This window comes from Streptopelia decaocto (genome assembly GCF_964273445.1).
Source record: "Streptopelia decaocto genome assembly, chromosome: 3".
In the NCBI taxonomy this organism is placed as follows: Eukaryota; Metazoa; Chordata; class Aves; order Columbiformes; family Columbidae; genus Streptopelia; species Streptopelia decaocto.
This window is the reverse complement of record NC_138656.1, coordinates 42,808,238-42,827,717: the sequence shown is the minus strand read 5'-3', so window position 1 is coordinate 42,827,717 and position 19,480 is coordinate 42,808,238. Positions and strand designations below refer to the sequence as shown.

Here is a 19,480-nt window from a genome sequence, read left to right as displayed (position 1 = left end):
CCTTGATCCTGATCCATACACTCTCAACTCGCTCGTCATCCGCTCCTGGGCAGAATTTAGTACATTGTAGTTGCTGTCTCACATAGAGAGCAACTCCACCACCACGCCTGGCTGGCCTGTCTTTCCTGAAAAGGGCATAGCCATCCATGACCACATTCCAGTCATGTGAACTGTCCCACCATGTTTCTGTAATTGCCACCAGATCATAATCTCCCGACCGAACATAGGATTCTAGCTCCTCCTGCTTATTCCCCATGCTGCGCGCATTGGTATACAGGCATTTCAGGGAGCGAGCAGAGCACACCAGTTTCTCCCTAGGGGCATAGGAGGCCACCCGGTCCTCATCAGTTTTAGATTGCAGCCCCACTGGGACAAGCCCAGCTACAACCCCATCCCCCTTCGAGCCTAGTTTAAAGCTCTCCAAATGAGCCCAGCTAATTCCTGCCCCAGCATCCTTTTGCCCCTACGAGATAAACCTTTCCCACGTGACAGTGTCCGGACTGGTGTCTTATAAAACCAACCATTATCAAAAAATCCAAAGCCCTGCCTGTAGCACCAGTCTTGGAGCCAACCATTTAGAGAGTGAATTTTCCTATTCCATCCCACATCATCACTTGAAGATGGAAGGAGTGAAGAGAAGATCACTTGAGCCCCTGAGTCTTTCACCATCCTTCCCAAGACCTTGAAATCATTCTTCATCCCCCTCAGACTACGGGAAGCAGCTTCCTCCCCATCTGTCTGGAAGACCAGCAGCGGGTAGTAGTCCGTCGGGTGCACCAGTTTGGGGAGCTCTCTAGCGATGTCCTTGATCCGGGCTCCAGGGAGACTACAAACTTCCCTAAGATGAGGGTCAACTCTGCATATTGGGCCCTCTGTTCCTTTCAGAAGGGAGTTTCCTATTACAATCACCCTTCTTTCTTTCTTATCAGAGGCAGTCTTAAGTTGTGAGGTCGACTGCCTCTTCCTACGTGATCTTGTAGGCTTGTTGGCTTGTAGGCTTGGCACCACCTCCTCACCTACCTCTTCTTCAAGATCCAGGGCCTCAAACCTATTACGGAGGGGCACCTGGGGAGGCAAAGCAGGCAGGGAGGGGGGCTGCCCGCGACGCCGAACCGGAATACGCTTCCAACCCTTGTCGTCCTTTCGGTCCCCTACCTCTGCCCGAGAGCAACAAGGGTGGGGCCGTCTCAGGACTTCTGCCTCTGTCCGAGAGGGCAGGAGGTCCATCTCCTTTTGGGAGGTACCTCCCTGTGACCTTTCCGACTGGCACGTCAGGGTGTTACTCCACCAGTCGATCTCCCTTTCGCACTCCCTGATGGTCCTCAGCGTCTCAACCTCCTCCTTAAGTTTGACGACCATGTCGAGCAGATCTTGCACCTGCTCACACCTGACACAGGTGGAGTGCTGGCCTCCCTGCCCCGGCAGCAGCAGGCTCTGGCACTCTCTGCAGCCGGAGACCTGAACAGCCACCGTTCGGGACAGAGCCTCAGTCTGTGTAGCCACAGTCTGTTTGAGGCAAGCTCTCCTTCTGGAGGCGACCATGGTTGTCAGCAGTCTGGGGCGCTGGCAGTAAGCTAGAAGGGCTGACAAGCAACAAGTGCTCTCTGCACCCTGCTGCACGAGCTACCACACCCGCTGCTACAGCACAGTGTGGGTGGGACTCACCCGCTACACAAGCTGGTTGCTCCTCCCTACACCAGGTGGGCAGCGACTAGTCGCTGCCCTCCCAAAGGCTTTTTCAAGGTAAGGGGAGGGGGTGTGGTCGCCGTCACCGTGGGAACGCCCCCCGCCACGTCAGCCGCTCTCTCGCAATGGCTGCCGGGGCTTTGGCGATCGGGACCCGCCGGGAATCAGGCTGTCCCTGTACGTTTCCCTCTGAGCTTCCTAATCTCGGCTGAACCTCGTGGTCTGCTGAACCCCGCCGGCTCCGGCTCTCGCTGGGCTGGCTCCGATCAGCTGACTGAATGCTAGTATCGAGTTTCAGCCGCTTTTAAACCTCCCGCCGTCACCGTGGGAACGCCCCCCGCCACGTCAGCCGTGGCGTGACTTAAGCTTTAAGTCAGAAAAATGTTACTAACCCTGTGCCATGCATGTTTTCCACCTGTTGAAGGCTAGATTCAATAACGGGTGTCAGAGCTTCGAATTCTTCCACATGCAACATTCTGCACATACCCCAGATTTTTTTGAGGGCAACTAACGCATAAAGTCGAACGCTGAAATTATGGTTGAAACACCACTGCAGGACAACTATGAGAGCCTTCTTCAAAGCTGGCTTCTAAAAAAGCAAAGATAAAGACATTTCTTTCATTTATGTTAAGTCTTAATGCAGCATTTAGAAGTAGATAAATAAGAGTGGCCCAAGAAACAGTGGCTTCCTCAAAAAACAGCCTTTCAGAAAGTCCAAAACTTTAACAGTACATACGTATATGTGCAAATACAAGCTTCAGAACATGGTACTGATTTCCTTCCTTCTCATTAAGGCACAGACCTACAGCCCCACTTCTGTTTTGAAAATGTATTGATTTGCTTTGAAAATTATTATTCTGCATACATGGAAACCTCCATTTACTTCTGATTTTCTAGCACTTAGGAAGCTGATCTTGCAAATGTATGCAAATGGTAAAAAATAACAAATTCCTGGATTGCTTCAGATGTGAAGTAGTTAATCTAACGTAACACTTGACTGTATTTCATCCATTTTGAAGTAAATAAATTCAGAATTCCACATACAGAATTCTAAATGTAAAATAGTCTAGCTATTGCCAAGAACCATATTTAAGTGTCATTCTACAGAAAGATCACCTTCTTCCAGGTTATGTCTGCCCAATTTCATGCAGGTTAAACAAGAACAGGAAGAAAAACAAACCCAGGTATATCCACATGTTCAGTTAAAAGTAGAGTAGATATTTTAGAAAACCTCACAGGTAATCAAGCCCTTTGTAGCCAGAACATCTGCCATTTAGCTAATTTTTGTAAGTCCAGTATGTTACAGAGGTGACAGAAGAGTTGGTGTTTTCTGTATCAAAGGACACCTTAGTAGGAAATGGGTATTAAGAAGGTTTTGAAAACAGACTGCAAAAATGGTTTTTATTTCAGAAATCCACATACAGTACAACTGAATAAAGAATGAGCACTTTTAGTCAAACTTACCTTCTCTGAGGTATTCTGAAGAATGATGTCAAAGTGCGATAACACTGATAAAAATGTGCAGATGCTTGTTTTAAGCTTTTCTTCACCCTAAAGCAAAGGAGAACGTAACAAGAAATAAGCGTATATAAAAATGTTTTTACACCCTATAACCTTTCACAGCATGTTCTGCAGACGCAATATCAACACTATCAAAAAACTGCTTCCACAGCAAAATTTACTAAAATATAAAGATCCTATTATTAAGATTTCATTTTTTCTAACAAATTATTTCCTTTTTATTAACACATCGATCAGAACGAAGTACACATCAGTGTAAATGAGCTAAAATTCAATCCAAATTCACTGTATTTTCAGCCACCCTGTGTAAAAAAAACCTCTAAACCCAATAAAAACCTTGGACGCTCTTTTTAGTGCTCACACTTTTCCACATCATTACAAACTCGGGTACCAGATTCAGAACAAATAGCCCAGGACCAGCCTCACCCATGCTCTGTACTGGAAGAAATGAGTTTTCACACACACTTCTATTCACCACTTTTCTTCACAAATACAGTTCCTACCAATCCATATTGCCACAGCATTGCACCGAGTGCTCAAGTTCAGCTTATTTTTCCAATATGACCCTGAAAATCCTTTTCAGAGTCATCATTTTCCAAGGTAGCCTCTGAAAATACAATCTGTGCTTTCTGCTCGCTCTGTCCGAATGGGCCCACTGTGCTTCAGTACATTTGTTAGCAGCATGAGATCGCTTTGATCCAATAGGTTATCATCTACTAAAATGAAAGCAATTACAGATGCCTGAGCTCTTAGAAAGAATCATGAAATGGCAAAAGGTTACATCCCTTACAGCACTTTTCATCAGTTCAAATAAGCACAACAAGCTATCTTTATGCACTTAAAGTACAAATTGTTTACTGAAAGATTTTTTTCCCCTACCTAGAAAACAAACAAAAAAAATCCCCAAAACACAGCAAGAATCACCAGCAAGCACAGTTGTCTCAGACCAGTATTAAACACCTGCCTGGTTTTGGTTAAAAAAAAGTATATATGCAGTTTTCTAATTTTTTTTAATCTAATTTTTGTTCTTGTCCTTCTCTTTTTAAGAAAACTATGGTAGCTATTAGGCTATGTAGACAAGCCTATGTAAACAAGACGACATCTACATTTAACTACTGGTGAGCTTCAGCAGAGGCACCACTGCAAGTCAAATCTTCCTATATACTGGAGGAGATGCAAGCACACACATTTTTTACTCAGCCTAAATGCATAATGCTAACAAATTCAAGGGTATCAATGCAGAGAACTGGTGCAGGTCAACTCTTACAGGTAATTACTTTAAAAAGAACCAAAGACATACAAATGTAACGCTAGGAAGTCAGTTCTCCTCAGTCAACTGTTTCACGACTTTTGGGTACCATAATTCAATGCCTGCCTCCAGTTTTGGAACGACACTGCAGAACTCTGCTGTGAGAGAAGTCCACATTAAAAGCTGCAAATTGAATACATGTCGTGCAAGTCACGCTCCTACTGACAAACATCATTATACAGAAGACAAAACCCGTGTGTGGAAGCCACAAGTGACTTGCGTCATCTTCCCAAACTTGGAATGTGTTCCTGGTGGCTCTTTTATTGGGGACTGCAAAGAGCGCTCTGACTCACTACACCAGCTTCCCTCTGCCCTGAGTACATTATAGAAGGTAATAGAAAATTCGAATATATAGAAAAAAAAAAAAAATGGGAAGACAAACGGTACCCTCTTTTTTTCAGATTACTCTTCAAGTGAATGCAAAATTTCTTACTTACGTAGCAAAAGCAATCCCAGAATTTATTAAGGAATTGGGGGTATTTATGTAGACTCAAGATAACAATCCATTCTATGAAGTATTTCACAGATGCCTGATTGTTCTCAAATCCAGCCTGGAAAACTTTGTCAAGGATTCCACACAAAAAATTCTGAGAAAACAAAATCAGATAATCATTTAGTATATTGTTAAGAGTTATTTCCATGAAGATAAACATTCTAAATAAAAGAACATTCTTAGCTTTATCATAATATAACAAATGAAAACATTTTAGAACCATGTAATTTTACTGTGAAAACGCATTAGGTGAAACTAAAATTTCTCATTTTTCTGAGTGTTCATAAAGTAGCAACGTTTCTTCTGAATGAAAAGCTTTAAATCAGAGAGCACAGAGTTTTAAACAGAAACAATCTAGTTTGCTATAATTCACAAATCCAAGAACCAGTTTTCAGTGACCTCTAGAAACAAGTCATAAATCCACAACTTCAGACTGAAAGAATGAAACCACACAAAGCTTCTGCATCAAGAACAGAGATTACATACCTTTCATACCCTGCTGTAATTTAACATGTGCAGTCTGCTTGAAAACAAAATTATTCTTGAAAGTAGATATTTATTTATCTGTTTAAGAATTCACAGTGAAGAGCAATACCTGGTCAAGCTTCGGAAGAAGAACAAGGAGTGTCTGCCATACCCGGTTTTTAATCCTATGCTGTAAAGAGTTTGCATAATAGCGCGTTCTAGATCTGGATACCAGTTCATCCTAAAAGCAAATAAGAGGTGTATAACCCATTCTTCATTTAAAATTGAATATATGTAAATATACTTTATTGTACTGAGGAAGCAACATCTAGTGCACAGCTAGTATCAACTTTAAATATAAAGGTAGGAAAAATACACTAATTTGATTCATTTAGAATAAAATTTTGAAGCTGGTCCATGAGAAGATTGGAAATTTGAAAAAAAAAAAATACTATTCCACTTAGTATTTATACTTAAGAGCAGAAAAATGTTAGGTATTAAGACTCTTCAAACAGCAGAAACTTGACGAATTTACGGCACCTACTGTATATGAATAATTAAAATAGTACTATTTAAATGGAGCATGAAGACTCAAGCTGTCATTTAGGTATATAAAAACTAAAAGCCCTAGGAGAAGAAATGACTGTGTAAATGGAAACATTTATCCTTCAGTCTACATTTTCAAAATGGGTTTAGTCATGCTATCAATTAGATCAGCTTGTAACTACAGCCCTAGTTTTAAGACAGAATTGATATTCTGCAATAAGATGTTTTATGTGAAAGACAATAGATGAGATAAACAGAGCTTTAAAAAGATTTGCCATTCATGTTCACATATAGCTCAGATCCTTTCTCTACATACTGTTTTGGCCTTCAAAATGCATGAAAGTCAAAACAATTTCCTTAACTTTTCCAGAAGAAAATTATTTGGTCATCCAGGTCCTATATTCATATTAAAATGCAAATACACTTTATTTTTACATGTTTAAGCAAGTAAGGAAGTAACTTTTGAAGATCACTTTTGCCACTTGATCAATCTTACAACACAAATATTAGCCATTTTTCTCCAATACTTAATTTACAGGAATGAAGAACCACCCACTTCTTCAGACAAGAACAGCAGAATTCTATAGTGCTAGAACGCATGGGTGATGCTGTAATAGCAGCTGTAGTAATTTACCATTGATTTTACACTCATGCCAATGCACAAGCAGCTGTGATATAAATGAAAATCAGACCGCAACCTTCTCCATTAATCCTATTTATAAAGGTCTTCTAAGGAGACAACAGTTCAACTCAAAAAGTAGTCTGCAATTGTTAAAGTGAAACGTGACGCTTCAAAATGCAGCCTAAAATAACATTCTTAATGGAACAATGCTTACAATCTGGATAATGTTTTGTGAAGTTAGAAAATCCATTAAAAAGAAAAATAAACATGAAAGACATTTTTTACTATTTTGGGTTGGCCGAATTAACTCCTATCTCATAACAAAAAAACAGAGAAGGAATATTACTGGGCAAATCTAGACAGGCTATACAAAAAAATGTGAATACATCCTGTCAACTGTAAGTACTCTGTGTTTTAATAATTGTACTAACATTACATTTATATACCAAGAGAGATGAAGTTTACTTTATCAAGCAGTTTGATGAAAATGTCTTCCATGAACGTCTTATGCAAGATATTTGATCCATCCAACAAGCACAGAAATTTAATAGCACAAACCCGAACGTAGTGATCATCTCGATTTGTACTGTAAAATATTAATAAAAATAAAATAAAACTCTACTTGTTCACACCAAGATAATTCCTAAATTATAAAAAAGCACCAAACATCATCTTGAACAAGTTGTCTGTATTGAGACAGTATGCAAATATCCAGAACCAGAATTTTAAGCTCTGTCCATAGTTGCTGATGAACAAAAGTAGTGAGCTCCAGATAACCTGCCCCTGTTTCTATCTACCATCAATACCATCTAAGTGTTTAAGATAATCTTCTACAGAAATAGCTGTCATATAAAGAAGTTTTTCTAAACTGTAATCTTTAAACAACTAATTCATGCTTACAGTTTTGGTCAAATATTTATTCTAGTCCAAAACAATACTAGTTGATATTAGTTACTCAGGGACATCTGGAATAATGAATGCCAAGAGGAGAATTAATGGCATTATAGGTAACAAAGCATCACACACCTGCAGACTGTCACAACCAGATGTTTTGGAAACTAAAAAACTCTTGGGAGAAAGAGTACTGAACTAGAAGTGGTAAAAGATTTTTAGAAACTCAGGTCTTGGCAACTAGCAAAGCACTGTGTTAACACTGTTTCTCTGATTTTCTTCCACTGAGTAAAGGTGGGAGTGAAGGTACAAACGAAGTTCAAATAATCCAGCAGCCAATGTCCCTCTTTCAAAAAAGAGAGAGACAGAACCTATGGCCAGTATGCGAGCTAAAAAGGCCAACAACCAATGTTAAAAAGTCAAGCTCCAAATCTGGCTGCATTAAATCCTGAGTCTCTTAACTGTCAGTAAAATATCTGCATCCTAAGAAGTATTACTTTTATGAGGTGAAACAACGAGGAAGTAGTTATTTCAAGTTCCATTCAGGTTAACAAATGGGATGTATTTTCCTGAAAATACTTAATATCTTTTTACGTTTTGTATTTGAAATACGAATGTAATGTGGCGTATATCCCTTGGACTGATATTAAAGGTTAAGAATACAAGAAACTGACTTCAAAAAGAGCATCTTTCCTATTGTACCATCAATTGTACCAAAGACACAATTCAGACTAAAGATTCTAAGATGTATCCTAAAAATCATTACCTTTCTGTAACAACATTTGCTGCACATTTTTCTCCAAGATTTTCTATGAAGGCATGCACATCCTGAATAAGTCTTCACATAGGAAAGACGACAAAGTTACAAAATTAGTAGAATAGCATACAAAAAATATTTCAATAATTATCTCAAATTTTAAAAGAAAACAAAGCGCATGGAATAATAGCAAATATAATAATAAAGATATTTTTTATACCTTTGATCCCTCCTAAATACAGTTCCAAAGACACAAGCCTCAGTGATAAGTTCACAATAATTTCCAGCATTTAAGAAAGCGTTTGTCAAGGCACTTCCCTCATCAACAGCGGGAAATATCCAAGATTGACAACAATGACTAAGGACTACATTGAAGACTCCAGTCTTTGTAGTGGACATATCTATGAGCTTGAAAATTATCTGAAAATAAGAAGAAATAAAAGATTCAAAACTTAGTTTTGAGAAGTGCTAGAATTATTAGAATAATATTGCAGTGATATCTATTTTAGCAGGTCTGATTTCTTTCTGCATCCTAGATCTGCTCGGGTTAATTCTTTCTTCAATCTATTTACTATTCCCCATTCTAAGGGCACGTAAATGGGCAACAATTGGCCCAGTACACATTTATGTTAGCAAAAGATACCTGTTTAAGCAAGGCTCACTTCTATAACACCAGATGCTTTGCTCCTGATAAATAGAAGAAATGCACCTGAGCTTACTTCAGTGATTACAAATGTGGTGTTTCTAATCAATCCTTATCAATTTAGGAAAAAAAAAAAAAAATCAACAAAATTTCTTCCATAGGTAGCTGTATCACGAATTCTCTTCTTTAATAAGGACTACACTCACGTTGAAGTTCAAGTTTGTAGTTAATGTGGAAAAACATCTTCGTACCATTTACTTTTGGTTTTGGTTTTTTTTTGGTTTTTGTTTGGTTGGGCTTTTTTGTGGGCTTTTTTTGTTTTGAGCGGAGCATATTGAAGAAATATGAAACCGCTATCTAGAAATTCTCCAAAAAGGAGAAAAACAAAACAAGAAAAACAGTCCCAAAATTTTCCTTCCTTACTCTCTTCATTAAGCTAAGTGCAAAAGTAAACTTCAGCTACAAAGTAGTTTTTTTTATGAAATGGCAAGCATTTGGGAAAGGACAGGGAGAACGAGAATTAACAGGTATTTTTTTTTTTATAAATTCCTTTTCAGACAACATCAATTAGAGATGTTCATGAGAATGGTTTTCCAGAAGATGTGACAGCTCTTAGAAGACAAAGCTTCTTCTCTTCCCTGCTCCGAAACAATACTTTTCATAATGTGACAGTTCTCTGACAATGACTCTATTTGTATTAGAGAAAGTTGTTCTGAATTGCTAAGGAATAAAGCACCAAGAAGCTCATGAGGAGCCTAAATTGAAATACTGAAATGCACTCTGAAGAAACACCTTTTGGGGAAAAACAAAACAAACAAATAACAAACAAAAAAGCCCCCACACTAAACAACACCCCCCTCCCCGCCCCCCCAGCCCAAAACACTGCATCTTTTTATATAAAGTTTTCTTTCAGTGCAAAGTCATTGTAGCTTTCCTAATAATTCCAAAATCAAACTATTGTGGTTCACCTGAGAAGCAGCATGACATTTACTACTAATTTCTAAAAATCCTGGAATGTTTTTCAACTGTTTCATTAACATAGTAAAAGTGCAGCACACATATAAAAACTTAAGTTCTAGCACAATTAATACTTGAAAAAGTCAAAGAAAAAAAAGAAAAAAGCAGCAGAAGAAGTGAAGCCTAAGAACACAGTGCTCTGGGCACCACTGCAGAAGCTCTTCTGGATTTTACTACAGCAATATTCCCCTTTTTTGGCTCAAACCCCCTTTGTTCCACCCCTTCTGCTATTAAAAAGACGGAGTGCACTGCGGTAGACAAAATTAAAACTATGCTTCCCTGACAAACCAGTATCAGGCAGTTCCATTTTTCCTTTCTCTTTAGCTACAACTACACAGCCATTGCACAAGGGGTCAATGGCAACCGGGACTGCCAAGAGTGGGATAAGAATATACGTAAGTAGACACTTGCTTGGGAACTTTTGTCTTCATTTTCTTAGGAAGGGGCAGAAGGTGGCTCGACCAGATGCCCTTTGTTGAGTATAGGAGACCTTCATTACCTCCTTGGTGCCTGCTGCCATGGTATGTCCCACTGCAGACAACGGGATAGCTGTCACACAGACTCAAGACTCGGCAAAATACACCTTACATAATGCTTGACATACTAACACTGAAGTTACGACAGTAATTCTGAGGCTTTAAACCAACTTTAAGACCAAAGAAAAACAAAAAAATAACTACAGCTCATCAGTTACTACAACACCAACCATACAATTATCCATTACAGATATTCATTAAAAGAAAAAGCTAACAGATTCCTAAAACTGAAGAGAGATTTTACTATCTTTGCATAAGTATCTGATTTTGGCTTCGGTCCACATGAAGACTATAAATATGAAGTGTTATCTACTGTTTAAAATAGATGACAGTAACATTCATTTGAAACACAATTTCAAGAAGAACAAAGATAAAATAAATGGGACTATATTTTAAGATACTTAAGGATAATACTGAGATATCCTAGCAATTTTAAATAGCTAGGAAGTGTCCATTTTTCTATATTAAATACCATTTTGGAGTGTCTGGGTTGAAAATAAAGCTGAGAAATTTGCTATTATTTACAGTTATGAGTTTGACACCAGGACAGAGCTATTTATGGTGACTTCAAAGCAAAACTGCAACCCCTCCTACTGTCATTTCTGCCCTAGGGCCAAAGCAGCACATGGCATACTAAGGCAAGAACACATATATACTGGTAACTAATATATAATGTATTACTGCTCTGGTGAAAGTCTTGCTGTTGACTGTTCTGCACAAGCATTTAATTCATGCTCAGAGGGAGAAAAAAGCAAAAAACCCAAGAAAGATTATGCAGAAAAGAGTAAACAACTTCACAGTGTTTAGAGCCAAGATGAATCAACATCCCAGTACTGAATACAGTTTTAGTGACTCAAAAAAAGAACACCATGACATATGCAAGAACTTTTGGAGTACAGATAGCTGCATACTTTATACAAAAAACCAAAACAAACTCACTCTATGGTGACTATGATTTTATGTTTTCTATACGTGGACTCGTAGAGAAAAAAAAAAAGCTGTTAAAGCAGCAGTTAAAGTGGGCTTATTCAACAGTATCTACTAAAGTTTTGAATCGTTCTGACTTTTCATTTAAGAAAATATTTTCATGAAGACTGAACTATTAGAAAAAGGCACAATTTTTTCAGAATAGTTTGTGACAGTTTGGGGGCCTAATCCTGAACAAAATATTCAAGAGAAAGTATATAAAGTAAAAATAAAAACTTGTTTTGCTGAATGTAGAAGATGCTCAACAGTCTGAAAAAAAAAAAATTAGGAAAAAAAAAATCAAACAAATAGTACTTCTAATTTTCTGTGTTACAAGAATAACTAATATATTTATCCTTAATCTATTTCTCATCTTTTGTCTTAAGACTCTCAAACTAGTACCTTTTTGGAAATGAAAAACATCAATAGCTGAAAGAGAAATAAACAGTAAAATACATTTTTAGATCCAGATAAAATTTAAGAATTCTTGCTTGGGAAATGAGCATAAACTGACCTCTTTTATTTTGCCATATGCTTGCTGCTTTGCACTTGCAGCCACAGCTAGAACCTCAGTATCAAAGATGAACTGAACAAAAGCTTTTAGATTGGACCAAAATATTAGCTGTGTGTTGCTCAAAGAGGATATAATTTTCCAAGCCAAATCAAATGCTTCTATGCAGAGAGACTCCGCTGAGTCCAGAAGCTGAAAACAAAGAGAATGAAGTGTTAACATTTGACCAAAAAAAAAAAAAACCACCCCAAAGCTACTAATACTGTGCAATTGTTCTATCTTTTACCTTGGGAACAAGGATTTTCATGCAGTCAAATACAGGTAGAACTTGGTCTGAAGGAAGAATAGTTAGGGCTTCTAATGCAGACTCTAGAATTTTTCTTGACCTTTCAACTGTAAATAATGACATTTCTGAAGTTTCTTCATGCTCTTGAGCCAGTGTTGGAAATAAATTTAAAACAAAACGAAGGCAAATCCACTGGTCATGAACATAGCGTGCAACAATTTTCCCCCATCCTTGGGATGTTGTTTCTTCACATAAGCTGTAATGAGAGTATTATTCTGAAATATATATTGTATTAATTTGTCCCGTGCTTTTCTACTGCATCAGGAACAGCTTAATTGTACAAACTCACTATACTTCGTCAAAATGTTAAAATTTACACAGGGTCAAGGGAAGACAAGACAAGTTCACGGAAGAGAAATTTACCAATAAAGTTTTTTAAACACAGAAAAATCAGTTCTGGGCCCAGGCAGTTTCCTCAGTCATAAAAATCTGGAAGAATATTAAATGGAAACATCACTATATGCTGTCCGTCTTTTTTTTGTTAACTAAATATTTGTTTTTTCACCCCCAGGCATGCTTTGGGCTTCCCTTCCCCAACAATAAATAATTTCCATTTAAATTTGCTTGTATACATGCTGTGGTTTTGTGCAATGTTTATTTAATTTGTCTACAATATTTAAGCTGGCATAAGGATAAGCAATGTTCAAAGCTAGCTGTGGCTTCATAAGTCTAGAGGACTGAGCAAAAGAACCTTTGGTCTAATCAATTATGGCTGCTTTACTGTTCTAAAACCTGAATGTAAAAACAAAATAGCAACTGAGTAAACAGTTTGTGTCTAGAATTCCTCATTTTTATCTTGGGAAAAAGTTATCAAAGAAAAGAACAGGAAAACCCAGCATCTTAATCAACGCTCCACGCTATTCAAATTTATTCTGGAGAATTATCAAAGCTATAGCACACACATACCTACTTTTTTCTTCAATATAAGACGGCTTCTTCAATATTTCATTGAACCGAGAAAAGGAAATAAATCTCCTCAGAGCATCCACAGAAGGCAGAGATTCAAGGTGTGTGTCAGGTTTCTGATCCAGTATCTCACAAACTGCTGTAAGCGATGCCATGCTAGCTACTTTTTTAATTTGTTCCTTAAGCTTTGGCTCCTAATTAAAACCAAATCATACATAAACAAACTTACACCGATTTCTTCTAATGTGAAACGTCAGACACCATATGATACCAACTCAGCATCATCCTCCTTCCTTATTTTCTTACCCTATGCATAACACAGAGTTGCTTGGTTGGGTCAGTGCAATCAATCGCAAGTTGCAAGCACTGCAAATTACAGTCACTTATTCATTAAGTGCAGGTGCGTAGCTCAACTATAGTGGAACACTTATGTGTTGCCAGGTAGCAGTTTATACATATTGCTGGATGGCAATTAGAGAAAATATGCTGGTCCATGTAGTGAGAAACTCAGTGCAAGAAGACAGCTAAAATTCAGAATACCACATGCTAAATGCTCCAAGAGGCTAAAAGGTCACAACGTCCACTCTGATTGTGTGAGAAACACATATATTGCAAGAGGCACAAAATAAAACAACTCAGTAAAAAAAAGTCCATAGGCATATAGTTACCTAAGAAAGGCTCAATGTTATTTAAATAACTTCAAGTTACTTTCAGCTGTCTAAAGCACAGAAAAGATTTTTCTCATTTGTAATTACTTGGCTTTTTTTTTTCTTCTTAAACTGAACATGTACTACACATGCAACTGAAATCATCGTGACAGTCTAATACCACTGAATTCAAAATAATTTGGCAGAGGTCCCCAGTGAACACAACGCTTGAACCATAAAAAGTTTACTTTGAAACTACTGGAACAAATATGTAATTCACATAACCAAAGGAAAGAAAAAAAGTCTTGCTCTTTGTTTCCTCAGAAAAGTAAACCTAGCAAATCAAATACTTACAATCTTTATCATGTATTATTAACTGTTCTTGATCAATAATTAAACCGATAAAATACTGAAGATTATACCACCCAACAAAGTTGAATTTAAATCTCCTACTTTTATAGAAGTTATTAATGTTTCTTTACCTTTTGAAAATGTATCTACCTCAGATATACTAACCTAATACATACAACTATGGGACAACCAGCATAACTATACAAAAAAGCCAAAGCCATGCTGGGTTCTGGAATTTATTTTTCTATGTTCCAGCTTGGAAATTTAATAGATCATTAATACAAAAGGCATTTTCATTTAGCAGTAACTTCCTCAGTAAGACTGGTTCATATTTGAGGAAAAACTTTTGAGTATACATAGTCCATTATTACAACTAAAGTTTTACTTTAGCTATATAGACTTCTAAGAAATTAAGTGTAAGAAAACCGAAGTACTGAAAATCTTAGCTACAAGTACTTTAAGTTAACATTATACTGCCAACTAAACACACAAATATTTTAGGGAATATATATACACAAACTTTTAATTATTTTATTATATATATTTACATTAATATGTATCATAAAATATAAATATTTAAACATTAAGTTGTATTCATAGCATGTCTATAGAATGATTTACATATACTCTAATAAATATATAAGCATTACAAATAAAATATTTTAATTAAAATTTACTGGTCTATTTTATATTAATATTTTATTGTTGTAAATAATGTTAAATTACCTGTTCATAATTTATGTCCTGAAGATTACAAATAGATGCATTTGTCAGGGACAAAATGAAATTCTTGATAGATGGTACTTTTTTCCAGCTGACTTGCAAGCACAAATTCACTATCTCTGGAATTAAAGCTAAGTATAGATCACAACGATCCAGGTCGCCAACCTAAAAATGAGGAAACAAAGGTAAACTGAAGTATTAAGAGGAGGAAACTTAGAAGAAAGAAAACTAATAGTAACGAATGACAGCAGAATGACAACAACAGTCACTGAAGTTTTATAACAACTTCTTTAATTTTGCAGGGGTTTGTTTTATTTGGTTTTGGTTGGTGGGTTTTTTTGGTTTTTTGTTTGGTTTTCGTTTGTTTGGTTTGGTTTTGGGGGAGGGGGCTTGATCTTTTTGTCTTTTGTCTTTTTATTTACATATGACTTGAATGCTCGTTAAAGAAGGAAACGTGTACCGTGCCTCTCTCTCTAAAAAGCAGTGCAGTTGTTCAATACATTCAACAGGGTGTTTTTAGAGAAGTCAGAGTCCACTACTATCAAGTCATTTTGCTTCAAAAGTCACAGGTTTCTTTGGGGTATAAACTTAAACACTGACTACAGCAAAGAGCAAAGTAGAAGATAATCAGCAAAGATGTTAACCAGGCTGAGCACTAAAAGTCTCCAAGCTCCAAACATCTTATATCCGTAAGTGTACTAGTAGATACGATACAGTACAATATGATACTTAAGAATTCTTACTATATGATTTCTTTAGATTTGAGAAGAAACAAAGAATATAACTACAGACACTAAACACTACTTGTCAAGACACCTTTTTTTTCTCTGTATTCTTACTGTGCCCATTCAAAAAAAGTTAACAGAAATATTTCTATGCAAATTGACTGTTCAAAGATTGATATGAAAACTAGGAACACTGGTAAATCAAATCAACAAGCAAAACCACACCAAAGTTGTCTCATAATAATTACTTACAGTGCTTAACTCGTTTGTAGTAAGCTGTCGGAGAATAAACTCGAGAATACTCTCTACAGGTGTCATTAGAGATTTCCAAATAAAAAACAATACCCCATCTGCATGAAGAAAACAAAACAAACCCCACACAACAGTATTAACATACAGAAATACACTTACCTTAAGAAATGTATTATATCATGCAGATACAGTTACAAAATTATACTATAATAAGTATTCAAATACCTAAGAATACCTTTAAACAGCTCAGTACTCTTTAGCAGTGTAAGTCATAGGACTTGTCAAACCAGACAGCATTCTTTCCTTATATTTATCATGAGTTAGTGACCAAAATCTATACAAAATCAGAAGACCAAACCATATTTTTCCAACTTTCTTTGCACACTTTCGTGCTATTCACAACCCTCAGCACAAACAGCTTATAATAAACTTACTCTTCAATAAAAAACAAAGGTTTCCATATCCAGCAATTAATTGTATCTGAGAAAAATGCAGTTAGCCGTTTCTTATATACACAGAAGTGAAAACTGGTTGGGGTTTTTGTTTGTTGTTGTGGTTGGTTTGGTTTTGGTTTGTTTTTTTCCTGTTTAGAAATAATTCAGCTTTGGATGTAATCTTACAAGATTCCAGTCACGTAGCTTCCTGGCTTAACATCGTAAACAAAAATGCAAGGTTATAACATGAAATGTGATACTTTCTCTCAGAAAAGGCTAGACTGCAAAGTACACTACAAACAAAAAGACAAGTTTATTACACAAGGGAAGTAGCTCACTCTGCTAAAACATATTTAACCACAAACACATTTCAAACTGTGCTTCAAGGGTAAGGGCTAGCTGCAAGCCAAAGAACTAATATATCAATACGAAAATGGAGTTAAAATGCTCTGCATGACAATTTTGTTCTAAAACTATCGGTCATCAGTTTCAGTATTTAGGAGAGTTACCCAGCGGTTTTGTCTGATGGATTTTTTGGTTGGTTGTTTTTTGTTTGGTTTTGTTTTCTGTTGTTGTTTGTTTTGTGGAGTTAACCCTGAGTCACACTTCATGTAGCAAAATTATTATGAAATGGAAGCCTTCAAAAGGTAGAAATATAAAGGGATATGTTTCCACAAGTTCTAAATCTATACTGCACTTACTTTCAGTATTCTCTATTAAAATGGCTCACTGGAGTGCATTTCTAACGCTTAACTCGGCATAGTAAAACTGTTCTAAACAAGTTATTACCACATTTCACCCCAAGTCTCAAATCACTAAAACATCTTCTGCAACTAAAATTCAGAAATTTTTCAGATAAATACATATGACAGTAAGATCCAATTCACTACCAGTGGCTCTGTAACACCATCAAAAACTAATTAGCAAAAACTTACTATTTGAAATAGTGAAGTTTAAGAACAGTAAAGACAGCATGACCTGCAGGAAAACACTGCTGCTTTCAGCATATGTTGCAGACATGTCTATCCCCATTAAAGTATTCTTAAATAAAACACTTCCCAATTGTTATTACTTTTGTTTTACAAGCTTAAATTCCTTTCTTCTTCCCTCCCATTTTATAGACTGGACTTTTTTTCCTCCTGTTTACTCAACATGGAAACAAAACCTCTGCATTTCACAGCATTACTCTCCCTGCCCCTCAAAACTGCCAATTCACAGCTGCAGAAACAAGATTTATTACGTGGGTCTCCTGAGCAGGAGGAAGCAGCACAAAAATATTGAAGGAAATAATATAAGGAAAATAATCCTTGTCTTACCAAACACAAAAAGACATAATATTACAAGTCCAATTCCAAAAGCCTCTTGAAACTCTACAGGTGATGACCTGGACTGGAGCACCTATGGGGCTGTTCAGAAGGACAGAGACACCGTGATGCTCAGCCCTGCTGTGCCTCAAGAGCTCTGTGAGCAGAACTTCACATGTGAAGTAAGCCAAACTTTTCAAGGCAGGAGCTACTGATTATATATATTAGCAAGCAGAGTGGCACATAAGGAATTGATTTACAGAGTTAAATACTCGATACTAAAAACACACGCTCTCATGTGTTTTGGAGGGTTCTGCTTCAGGCTTTCTCTGGCCTTGTGCTGTGGACTGAATGCACACAGGCAGCTGGAGCACATCTTCCACTGGAGTTTCACCTGAAGGAATCCACTCCAGCAGTCAGAGACCACCCCTCAAGGGGAATTTTAGCAGTCTGCATAATTAGTGCTCAGCTATTTCAGTCAAATAGCTAAAATACAAGAGAGTGGTGACTGTATAAAGCACTTTTTAAAAAAATTAGGTTAAGCATTTGCTTCTGGGTTGCATTTAGACATCTTTATGAAACCTGGATGAAGAACCTGAACTTTTTATTTCATGCAAAAGCCTAGATCTGTGGCTTCTGCTCCAAAAGCACTTTTGCATTTCATGTTTTAAAAATACTGAAAAAAAGAATCCCACAATAATGTGGGTAAAGAGAACCCAAATTCCAAGACCCTTCTTCTTCTAGTTCAGCATCTTAATTCATTTAAAAAAATGCAATTTTTCACTTGCTCTCACCAAAAAAAAAAGATCTATTCTGGTTACAAATTGACCAAGTTCTAACAAAAGTAGCAAGGACTCCATAGTTTTTTTCAGTCTCCTGAAAGGTCTAGGAGTTGAAATGCTGAACCCGCCCAAATTCCCAGTCAGATCATCCGGCTCGTGCTTCAGTGGGCATCTCTTAACTGCTTTGCTTCTTAACTAAGGCCAAACTGAAGCAAGTCAGAGGCATCCCGTCTTTTGCAGTTTAAACAGTGTTAGTTGAGACAAACGCATCTACCAGTCAACTCAGAAAACAGTACAGCTAGCAGGATCCCAGGGAAGGCCCTGGCTGAACCTGGCGCAACTAAGCAGGTTAGGCTGGGTTTCTGCACTAACTTATTTTTTAATTGTCTAAATGATTTATGGAATCCACACATTGGCAAAGAACAGGCCTATAAATATTTGTAATATGGTCATACTCTCCAAATTTTAACTGCTAAGCTAATGCTAATGGGTAACAATTGCTTTCTCAGAGGGCTTCCATATTCTCAGTTCCTAGACCTTGGGACACCTTCAGAAGAGCCCCTGTAGGATTGGACTCACAGCTCCATTTTGTTACAGATATGCCAGATTGTCAACAATATAGCCTTAGAACATTAAGTACCTTAGTTTTAGTTACACTATAATTAAAAAAGACACAGTATACTGAAGATATCACTAACCATCTTGTGTATTGGAACATTTTAACGAACGGGTCTGCAATAACTTCAAGAGAAGCTGTAGGCTTTTATCTGTTTTCAGTGTTGGTATGTAAGCATTACTGCCAAGTTTCATCAAGACATCCAGAAGAGGGTTCAAGAAAGCCTCTAGTTCAATCCATTCTATGTTGCTTTTTCCACTACATAAAAACAAAAATCAAAAATAAAGTCTTCTTCTGAGTATCTGCCTTAAGCGCTGAGGTCACTTATGGAAATTACTAGGACACACGTTTCCAAGTCACTTAAGTATCTTTAGAAATGTTACCCAGTATGTTTGCAGCAACAGTTGGACAAGGTCTAATGAATTATCAGA

The 19,480-nt window shown here is 37.1% G+C and overlaps 1 protein-coding gene across 1 annotated transcript in view; it reads right to left on the bottom strand.

Moving 5' to 3' along the window:
• Positions 1-19,480, bottom strand: part of TARBP1 (tRNA guanosine 2 -O-methyltransferase TARBP1) — a gene marked incomplete at its 5' end in the record, with an annotated part of 42,675 nt that overhangs the window by 10,126 nt on the left and 13,069 nt on the right. The window contains 13 exons of the mRNA XM_082047765.1: positions 2,079-2,275; positions 3,151-3,237; positions 4,954-5,103; positions 5,605-5,715; positions 7,108-7,228; positions 8,300-8,371; positions 8,511-8,710; positions 11,967-12,155; positions 12,250-12,505; positions 13,216-13,409; positions 14,940-15,101; positions 15,914-16,011; positions 19,132-19,307. Coding sequence (XP_081903891.1) covers positions 2,079-2,275; positions 3,151-3,237; positions 4,954-5,103; positions 5,605-5,715; positions 7,108-7,228; positions 8,300-8,371; positions 8,511-8,710; positions 11,967-12,155; positions 12,250-12,505; positions 13,216-13,409; positions 14,940-15,101; positions 15,914-16,011; positions 19,132-19,307 — 2,013 coding nt within the window. The remainder of the gene's footprint in view (positions 1-2,078; positions 2,276-3,150; positions 3,238-4,953; positions 5,104-5,604; positions 5,716-7,107; positions 7,229-8,299; positions 8,372-8,510; positions 8,711-11,966; positions 12,156-12,249; positions 12,506-13,215; positions 13,410-14,939; positions 15,102-15,913; positions 16,012-19,131; positions 19,308-19,480) is intronic.